Source organism: Electrona antarctica, assembly GCF_951216825.1.
Source record: "Electrona antarctica genome assembly, chromosome: 19".
Lineage (NCBI taxonomy): Eukaryota > Metazoa > Chordata > Actinopteri > Myctophiformes > Myctophidae > Electrona > Electrona antarctica.
The window spans coordinates 28752487-28763214 of NC_136800.1; the positions used below are offsets into that span (position 1 = coordinate 28752487).

The window sequence follows — 10728 nt, forward strand, 5'->3', positions numbered from 1 at the left end:
ATGACATACTGTATTTAAAATTCATCCCTTGAACAACTTGTGTCAGCTGTTGAAAGTTTGTTTAATTTATGTAGGCCCAGTCTGAGTCTATACATCTTCGTTAACATCAGCAGTATCATCATCATCATCATCATCATCATCATCATCTATTTAATTCTAAGCCAGGCATAAAACACATTACAGCCTACATGTACTGTAGACAGTTAGACCTGACAAGTCATATATTTCAGGCACAATTAAACCTCTTATCTGCATATTCTAACTTTGTGTCTTTAGTAGCTAAATAAACACCCTACTTGATCATACACGTGACACGTCACACAAAAGTATCAGAAGTAGCACAAGCTTGAAGTGTGGTGCGAAGCGACACATTTTGAGCTTGTAGATCTGCTACTTTTGCTATTTTTGTTCAATTTGTACATATGAGGTTTCCAACCAACACAGACTTTTTTTAGGCTACATGCTGCTGGCATGGTTGGCTTTCTCAGATCAATTAGGCCAGGCCAAATGAACAACATAATGAATGAATTATATGTCAAATCATACAATATAAATAGATAGTTTATTAGCCCTCAAGGAGGGCATTATTGTCCAGTGTGCAGATGCTTACATAACAAACACATAAGGCAGAATAGTACAGAATTAAACACAAATACATGATTTACAGTACACTTATAGTACAGGGGTCACACAACCAGACAGACTGATGGATTGACAGATACACACCTTAGACTGGATATTTGGTAACTGTGTTTGCAAACTGCTGCGTTTTCAGACCTGAATAATAATGCTGCTAAAAATTGGATAAAGCCGCACTTGTGGAATGCCAGTATTGAGAATAATGGTGGGTGGCAGTTAATTGTCAATTGTTACTTGGAGAGGATCGTTCTGGATCCAGTGGATTCGTGGAGATGGTACTTGGGGGTACTGCGGTGCTGATGGTGGTGGATTGGGTCAACCGTTAAAGCCTGAGCTGATGTCAATGAAAAGAAGAACAATAAAACCACGTACAAACGACAATTTTTGGTTACAACTGTAAACCTCAGATCATTCCAAATCTGAGACTTGCATGCTTCGCCCCTCTTTTCGTCCTCTCTGCTTGGGTCAACATCTGTGACCTGGCCAAAAACGGGGAGCGGGGGGGCAGTAACGGTGACATGGGCGCCAGCGCCGCTCTGGGCACCTGTTGCTGTATAAACGCTGACCTGCTGCCCAACCTCGGCGTGCTGGGCGGCGGGAGAAGTGCGCCGCTAGTCAATGGCTCTTCCGGCGGCGCCACTTTGACCGTGTTCCTCCCATATAGTCGTCTCTCGTACTGGAGCAGCTGGTCCCAGAAGCCCGCGTTCAGCTTGATGTGGGGCCGGCTCTCCTGCACCCAGGAGTGGGCTCGGCGCAGCGTCACGCCGCGGTAGCGCATCAGGTAGGCCATCACCAGGGCAGGGGAGCGGCTCATGCCTGCCGCACAGTGCACCAACGTACCTCCGTCGCGGTTCCCGTGGATGCGTTCTGCCACCCGGTCAAAGTGGTCGCCGAGGCGCGCGCTGGGCCGGTCGGAGACGGGCACGCGGAGGCACTCCACGCCACGGTACACAGGACACACGTGGCTCACCGTGGCATTGATGATGAGGGTGATGCCCTTCTTGGAGACCAGGTCCTGGTTGCGAGGAGCCTCGGCCCCGCTCAGGAACAGCGTGGGGGTGATCTGAGACAGCGACATGGAGGCTGTGGAGACGACATTTATTATTAGTCTCCCTGATCAATCAGTGGTAGACGTGTTACAGTTATTACATAATCGCAATTATTTGAGATAATCGCAATTATTTTGCAGAATCGTCCTAACCGTTTCCATTTCGAGAAAGGTTCAGATATTTCGATTTTTGTCTCCACCAGGCAGAAGGCATGGGCAGAGTATGTTTTGTCTGTGTGTCCGTCCGTCTGTGTACAGCTAATCTCCGGCACCGTTGGCCCGGTACATGCCAGACTGTGCACACACACTCCCTGGATGCCAACGACGTCCCTCTGCCCCAATTGTTTTTCCTGTTATAGCGCCACCATGAGGCAGATTTTTGCAAAACACATTTCTTTATATTACTCGTACACATTTTATCCATACCGACACTGCCGGCCGCACCAGACTTTCCTCCGAGGTGGAGGATACATGCTGGATAGTCTGCTGCGAGGTTACTCCGTGGTGGGAAATAAATAAATAATACAAGTATGATATAATACAAGAGAATGACAGCTTGGCACGAGCAACTTTTATGCTTTGTAGAGGAGGCAAACTAATATATTGTTTATTCCGTTTATTTTACATGTGTACAGTGTAAACTTGAAACATTATTGTACTATAAAAAGGTCTATTTTCCCTTGATCTTTATCTTTTTTAGTATAATAGTATTAGTTTACTATAATTAGATTAATACACGATAATCAACACTAACACTTTAATTTAGAACACACCCGAATCAAATCATACAAATACGTGTTCAATCAATAATTCAATCAAAGCAAACGGCATAAACTATTAGTTTGCCTCTTCCACAAAAATAAAAGTTACAAGTTACTGTTGCGCGTGCCAAGCTGTCATTCTCTTGTAGGCCTACTTTTATTATTTCCCACCACGGAGTAACCTCGCGTCTCGGAGGACAGTCTGGCAAGACGGGTAGTGTCGGTAGGCCAATCAGAGGCAGGTGGGGCGTTACCATGTCTCTGATGTAGAATAGATATACGCCTGCTTGACCCCTCTTTCTTGAAAGAGAATTACACTTCCGCCGGCACATTGAGTTGTAAACGATCGGCATGGATAGATCACATTGAAAGTTAAACAGGACAACATTGTAAAGCTATGATAGTTGTGTATAATTTATAGTCTCCTACATGCTTCCATTTGGTGACAATGTGACGTTTACAGACACGACCAACACGTACTATTACAAATGCTATCTGTGTTTTGGTTTGTTGACAAGCTAGCTTGCCAGATTCTGTGAGTGAAACAAGCGACCACGACCAGGTCTATGAAAACAAACCCAAAAGAAGCAACCAGTTTCACCACTTGAGCCCAGTATTACATCAGCTATTTTCAAAAAGAATCATGAAAGCAAGTCCAAATAAGCAACTACACTTCAGAAATAATCTCAAAATAAAGCAACAGGCAACTATAGTCTTTGATAGACCATTTAATTCTAGTCTTAGTTATATATAGATTTTAGTCTCAAGTCTAGTTTTTTAGTCTTCATCTTTTTGTCTTTAGTCAAAATGTTTGGATTGAATGTGCAATATAGGCACATATTAAACATGGCTTGTTTTAATTTTAGTATCAAATGACAAGAAATAAGTTTTGACAACAAATTTGACAATATTGATTTAGTCTTAGACTTTTGAATAACACACAATTTAGTTTTAGTCCTCATCTGAAATTGTTTAGTCTTAGTAATAGTCTTTTAGTCTTAGTCAACAAAATTAACACGGCAAGGCAGGTCCCGATGAATTGGTAGATCAATTAAGCCTTGTTATACCCCACTTGGGTGTGCTTTGTATAACTGCATCCATTCAGTGGTTAATGTTAGTTGTCACTTGCAAAGTAATCATGTTTATCTGCTACTCATCTTTCTAATGTCAGACGTTGTTGATGTGCAACCTACAATACATTATCAACTGGTGAAATCATGACTCATGCTCCGTGTCTCTGTGTGTATGCAATACAACGAATGCCACCTAAATTAAGCTGTTGTAGTGTACATGTAGTGATCATGAATTAATTACACTGAGGCGGTATGCAGAATGAGAATGCAGTGAGTGCATTAAATCACTGCAACGCCAGATAGTTCTACTGAACTGACAACAACAGACAACAGTTTATGCAGAAACCATGCATTTTTATGCTGTTTTATATATAAACTCAAACACAATGAAAGGTGGGCAATTTTAAATAGATAACACACTGTGATGTGTTCCTAGATTATACACATGCAGTTACTGTACTGTGTACTGTTTCAGAGAGAGAGAGAGAGAGAGAGAGAGAGAAAGACGGAGAGATTACCTGGTCTTTGGTCCCTTCACTTTGATCCCATCCAGACTAGAGAGTAGTCTCTCGCGCGCTCACACACACACACACACACACACGCACGCACGCACGCACGCACACATACCCTAAAAAGGTTGTGCTTGAATGAGCTGGCCAGCCAATAGAAGGGACTGATTAATTTTAGACTGGCAGGAGAGCAGCTGGTTCAAACACTGTCAGAAAACCCCCCATGGTTAAAAGCAAAACATTGCTGTCGGGCATAAACCTCACATCTCCATATATTAACTTGTTGTGTTCTTTTCGTAAATGAATGACTTGATCATACTGTGAGGCTGCACAAGATATCGTTATCGACGTACGAACATGCACAGTATTGCAAAATCGGCAATGGTATCGCGAAACATTGATATATCAATATATCGTCCATATATTTTCCACTTCTAAAGCCAGCAACATCCCATCCATGCTAGTTTTAAGTTTTCATTGTTGCTACTTAAAATAACAAATTACAAGTGTGGGAACCCAATAGCACTTAAAATTAAGAGTGATATTGACTTGTTATTACACGATTTTTTAATAATGTTTAGTTTTCAATGTTGCAACACTTAAAATATAGAATATTAAATTTTAACACAATATTTGGCCTAAATACCGAGATATTTTGTCCATATTTTGTCCAGTGTCAACGTCACACAAATGTATAAAAAGTAGCTTGAATTTGACTGTTTTGGAGGTTTCCAGCCACCCGACAGAGACAACAAACACAAATAACCAACTCCCTTCAAAATGTAGGGTTAATAATGCTTAGTTAATATTCATCATCATGACAGTGCAACAAAATCTAAACTGTTCTGCTTGTGTAGTAAGAGACTACCATCACACGTATCCCACAACAGATTGCAGGGTTTATATCTGCAGATGTGCAGATAAACCCTGGACAGACAAACAGACGAAAGAGATAGAGAAGATACACATCTTTGTAGATAGACACACACACACACACACACACACACACACACACACACACACACACACACACACACACACACACACACTGAGTGCAGACAGACACAAAGAGAAAGGCTCTTGGCTTGCCTGCATTAGGTGCCATGGGGGCCACAATATGTCCGTATACACACACACACACACACACACACACACACACACACACACACACACACACACACACACACACACACACACACACACACACACACACACACACACACACACACAAATGTGTCTGTGGCAAGGACTTGGCCTTGCCGGTGGTAAAGTTTAGATTTTCTATTTTACACACCATGTTCTTATTTTGATAATACCCAATTACTGAATGTCAAGAATCCAGGTTTCATTGGACTAGTGGTTCTTAAACGTTTTATTTGCAAGGGCCATGATAACACAAATTCCATTTGTATACTCTCAGTTACAGAGTTACAGACCTGTTATGGTCATTCAGGAATCAGGTCTACCGTAGTAGGCCTATGTGTTTCTGGTAAGTGGTAATATTATTGTCTGCTCATTTTGTAAGTTGGCAAAAATTTAATTTTGACAAAAATGTCCACCACAAGCTAGTCTCGCGTAGCCAGAGTAACTATTCCACAATATCCGAATGCTATATAAGCATTTGTAATACTAATTGCGGAGGCAACAGTCTGGTAAGTGGTAACGCGAGACTAACCCTAACCCAACATGGCAATAACCCCTGCCCATGCCCTAAAAAGGATTAGCAGGGCTTATCTTTAGCATAATTGAGAATTTACTCTGACATCAGATCCACATTCTGCTTTAAATGAATGACATCACATTTACATCCCGTTTAAAAGGAATGACATCACATCCATATCCTGCCTGGGCAGTGCCTGGGTCCCAAGGTCCCAACGTGCATCATAGGGTGCTGTTTTGCCTCTAGCAGAAGATGCAATCTTGAATGTTTGTGGGTGAAATATGCCTTTTTGTATGTCCATATTACTCAACAAGTATTACTATTGATTATACATCTAATTTTTAATTAATAATATATTAATAATTATGCATTACTTCACTTTCACAAAAAACTCACTTCCCAATAAACCCAAGGCAAAATAAATACCCTGTACTCCCACGACAACAACCGGAAGAGCAGATTTGTCAACAAACGCCAGCTGGTTTCTTGGTAGGTTCTACTCACCATGGCGGACTTGAACCGAGACCTCCAGGAATACCTGGCCCAGTCCAAAGGCGGCGGGGCCAAGACCATCTCCCAGTCCAGCTCCAGCATGTCAATAGACATGAGCAACAGCGATCCGGTGCCCGGCAGCTGGTTCGGGAGGTGGTCGAGTCGGGGAGGAGGCTCCGCGGCGCAGAGCTCGTCGAGCAGCGGCTTTTCCTGGCCGTGGTCCGCGGAGCCGGACCCGTGTCTGCCGGGGATGAGCCGCCGGCAGCGGCTGGTGGCGTTCGGAGTGTGCATCTCCTTCTCGGCGCTGTGCTTCGGACTCTCGGCGCTGTACGCGCCGCTGCTGCTGCTCTACGCGCGCAAGTTCGCCCTGCTGTGGTCCCTGGGCTCGCTGTTCGCCATCGTGGGGGCCGCGGTGCTCCGCGGACCCACCCGGATGATCGGCTTCCCGACACCCGGCGCCGCCGTGTACACGTGCTCTCTGTGCGGCACGCTGTACGCGGCGCTCAGCCTCCACAGCACCGTGCTCACCGCGCTGGGGGCCATCGTGCAGGTGGCGGTCATCGTCGGGTACGTGGTGTCCCTGCTGCCCGGCGGGAGCGCCGGCATCAAGTTCATGGGAGGACTGGCGGCGTCCGCCATCAAAAGGACGGTGTCTGGGAAAACTATGCCTATCTGAGTACTGTTGGGTGACTGGGTCCATCTGGTTCCATGTGTACACTCTCAATTGAATTAAAAGATGCAATCCAGAACTTATTTTAATGAATGACACGTTAACCAATCTGTATATGTTATTACAAACTAGCACATGATCTGCAGTGGTTGCTGTAGGTGTTCTTGGAGATGGTCTCCCTCCTTACCTACTGGAGTCTAGGACCCCACCTGGTCGACAAGTAGTACTGCCTGAAGCTGACACATGATACCCAACATCTCCCCTGGCCAGCTGGGGAGAAGCTCCCACATGGACAACATGACACTTACGGATTGCAGCTTTAACAATGATGACTCTGTGTAGGTGGGACAGATACCCATCTAGAGATGTGCAGGACTTGAGACTTATTAAATGTGAAAAGACGTTTCCAAAGTGCTCTGTTGTTCTGATTCTGAAAAGGGACCAAACTGTTTTTTTTTTTTTTTTAAACAAACATTGACAAACTTATAACTGTAAATTCCAGTCTGTAAATAAAATGTGAAGCTATTTTCTTTTTTTTGTTTTGCTTTTCTCTAATGTAATTTTCATCAATAAATGTTCTCGTGAGCAATGTTGTTGAGTCACTAAACGCTGTGGGACAGAGATGTGGCTTAATCTGTGTGGGGAATGAGGTGAAGTGGGTCATATATTACAACTTGATGAATGCACCATCTCAAACTATAGGTGTACTTTATGAACATTCCAGGGACAATTTGTTTTGTTATACATCTACTGAAAGCTGCAGCGTTTCTGACACTTGAACTCCTTATATGCTTGTGATTTCCGGCATTCTGCTTACTAGGCATTTAAGCTTTTTCTAGTGTCATTCAGTGTATTAGACTGTCAGGATAACAGTGACTTCTGCTACATCTATCATTAGTTTAATGACTTCACCATAATTATTGAAGACCTATTTTCACTGTGCAACAGTGGTGTCGGGCTGTAGGCTACATATAAGTAAGGCTATTTTTGGGAATGTGTTCCTATAACAGCCTGTCTTAAATAGTGACAGCGTTAATATGGTTAAAAGGTAATTTGGTCACTAGTTTCTTTCTCTGGAGTAAGGGCTTATGGTTTTAGTGCTGGGTGCTGTGGCACTTTCTTGAGGTTAATTTGAACATTTCCAACTGTCTCTAACTAGAAACCATTATATGTAAATCTGACCATAAAAGTGACAATACACTTTACCGAGATGAACCCTACATTGTGGGATAGGATTTAACTGTAATTCAAGGAAGTCTGCACATCTGCCTTAATAGTGCGTTCACAAGGGCAGATGCAAAGATACAAAGCTACAAATTGAAGTTGAGCTGGGTTCAACTTCCCGGTGCTGTTTTATATATAAACTCAAACACAATGAAAGGTGGGCAATTTTAAATAGATAACACACTGTGATGTGTTCCTAGATTATACACATGCAGTTACTGTACTGTGTACTGTTTCAGAGATGCAATGATGCAGCAAAGCGCACAAACCAACAACTGTAGCTGCAATGACGCAGCGAAGTGTCAGATAATTTTTTTGCTTCAATCCAGAGCAGAACAGACTGAGTCTAGGCTAGGTCTAGCAGTTTGCATCGGACATGTGTGGTCATAGTGGCTAAATCTGGCATTACAAATGTATGTATTTATATTGTATATAATAATATAATATCTTAGTTACAATGACATTGAGTTGACATTTTTCTTTAAGGGTAACTTTTGTATAATTGCAATATTACACTCGAGGGTTTGCTTTACGATGATTATTGGCACTTCAGTGATAGCCTGGCTAATAAGCCAGACTAATATCACACAACACTGTCGCGCTGGTAGGCAACTTTTTTTTGCCAACGGCTGATTCGGTCTGGTTTATTAACCAGGCTACTTCAGTGAAGCTTGCGGTACTTGGCTTCCTCCGACATGCCTGATGACGTCAACGACCGTGTGAGCAGCACAAGTACAAAGCGACAAATATGCTGTGTATCTTTGCATCTGCTCGTGACTGAACATACCATTTGCGCTGTTGCTGGCTCAACACGTCAACTGAATAAATTAACTGAGTAAGTTCAAATCCACACAACGGCATGCTGCTCCACAGTATATAAAGTGCAAAAGAAAAACAAAAAAAGACTAAACCATATTTTGACTGCACTTGGAATTGTCCATGGTTGAGTGTGATTTTGCACATTACATGTGTATTTTTCCACACATTTTTGGACCACATCAGTACCTTAAAATAACTAATACTGGGCTAGGATTGGACTCTACTAGTTCTAATGTACTACTACTGACGGTACCTTCAGTCACCCTCTCCGTTTTCCATCCTTCTCACCCAATTAAAGAAACGGAGCATTATGAACACGCTTTGAACAATAGAAACAGGCAATAAAAACCACAAAATGAGACAATGCTTTGGTAAACTTTGCACAAATTCTATTATAGTTTCATACAAAAAGAAATTGACAAAAAACAACAATCTCATGACAAACTGTACATCTAGAAACAAAAGGAAAGGCCTCTCCTGAATCTGAGAGGTACCCGGCTATGAGACAGTGATGCTTCTCTCCATTATTTTGACATTAAAAATTAACTTAAATGGAGCTCTGAGGACTTGAGAGGGGGTGTGTGTGTGTCACATTCAAAGTCCCATTCTGTTTTTCTTGTTGACGCCAGGATCCAAACACATGGCCAGTACTTTACTGGGACACCAGAGCTCAGAAAAGAAGGGAACTCTGGGACACGGGGGAGTGTACATTCTGTAACAACACCGGACCACTTTGAAAGGTTTACCCAGTTACAAATGTGCTGTGATCAGTTGAGGTCTGAGGTTTCACAGAACGTTTAGATAAACGTAGCCATTTCATTCCACTGAAGGAGAGGCAACACTATAGACATCTCTAATGCTCTTCATTCCGGAAACGGCAGATCTAAAAAGCGTTGCGATGCATGGCTTGTAGATCGGCAATTTTCGGTGTGCGATACTGTCGTATAGTGAAGTATAAATGAGGCTTTTACAATTGAGTCAGTGCAAGTAAACAAGTTAAGACAAGACTCGATTTTTTGTTTTTTTGGTTTCTTCCAGAATAATACTGCTAACTTTGGGAAATATTCCAATTTATTTATGTATTTATGATCTTGTTTTGAACATTCCCAGCTGAGCCCAGACGTTGCAGAGGAATCCTAAATGTTGCAATGTACATGATCTATTTCTATATACGGTGGTGGAAGCCAGTAAAAATGACCACAAGCAATTTGCGACGGGTAGAAACCTTGTACCTATATTTCATCTTTTTATATCTTTTATCATTATTATTATTCTTTTACAAATACCGGTAAATGCCTTATTTTATACTTTGTCGTATGACTGTGTCACAAAAGTAATGCCGAACATCAAGCTTGAAAGTGCTTAACTCTGTCTGTGGGTTTTATAATTCTTGAACTGAAAAGTGTCACAAAGGCTAGTGACTAAATAAGGTTTCTAACCAGACAGCTTCAAAAATGTGATTCTTGCCTGGGAGGTTTGTTTGAATTGTCTCCTACGTTATCAGCCATTTTCACATGGAAGCAATAATCAGTCGGTGGTTTCACTTGGGCTGCAATAAAAGCTGATAAAGTTGTGCAAGTCACAGATGAGGTGTGGGGAGTTCCAGCCCTGTACACAAACTAGCTTGTTTAGGTCTCCTATTCTAAGTAGAATCGTGAACTTGTCAGGTGAATTTGGATGAACTGTCCTCTTATGGTATAAAGTTTCATCCCCAGTCCCCACTAGTGACAAACCCCCACAAACTCAACTCACTTAACAGCAATAGGTCATTTGTTATCTCCCCTGCCAATCATAAACACCCCCCCCCCCCCCCCCCCCCCCCTCCCACCAACC

The 10728-nt window shown here is 42.5% G+C and overlaps 2 protein-coding genes across 3 annotated transcripts; one reads left to right on the top strand and one right to left on the bottom strand.

Moving 5' to 3' along the window:
- Positions 1 to 6333, bottom strand: LOC306912395 (dual specificity protein phosphatase 18). Of its 2 annotated transcripts, none has more exons than XM_079488580.1 (2): positions 6195 to 6333; positions 1 to 1722 (listed from the first exon to the last, which is right to left on the bottom strand). In XM_079488580.1, exon 2 carries the CDS (start codon positions 1715 to 1717, stop codon positions 1043 to 1045), a length of 675 nt encoding a protein of 224 aa, XP_079344706.1. In that variant the 5' UTR covers positions 1718 to 1722; positions 6195 to 6333; the 3' UTR covers positions 1 to 1042. The 2 variants fall into 2 exon arrangements, with proteins under 2 accessions (XP_079344706.1, XP_079344707.1); XM_079488581.1 differs by lacking the exon at positions 6195 to 6333 and adding an exon at positions 4040 to 4098.
- sft2d3 (SFT2 domain containing 3) lies at positions 6036 to 7379 on the top strand. Its single transcript, XM_079488583.1, has one exon. The coding sequence runs from the start codon at positions 6196 to 6198 to the stop codon at positions 6856 to 6858; it is 663 nt and encodes a 220-aa protein (XP_079344709.1). The 5' UTR covers positions 6036 to 6195; the 3' UTR covers positions 6859 to 7379.
- The last annotated feature ends 3349 nt before the right edge of the window (positions 7380 to 10728 follow it).

Excerpts from the sequence above, each read along its gene's own strand:
- LOC306912395 (XM_079488580.1), bottom strand. The coding sequence starts at position 1,717 with ATGTCGCTGTCTCAGATCACCCCCACGCTGTTCCTGAGCGGGGCCGAG.
- sft2d3 (XM_079488583.1), top strand. The coding sequence starts at position 6,196 with ATGGCGGACTTGAACCGAGACCTCCAGGAATACCTGGCCCAGTCCAAA.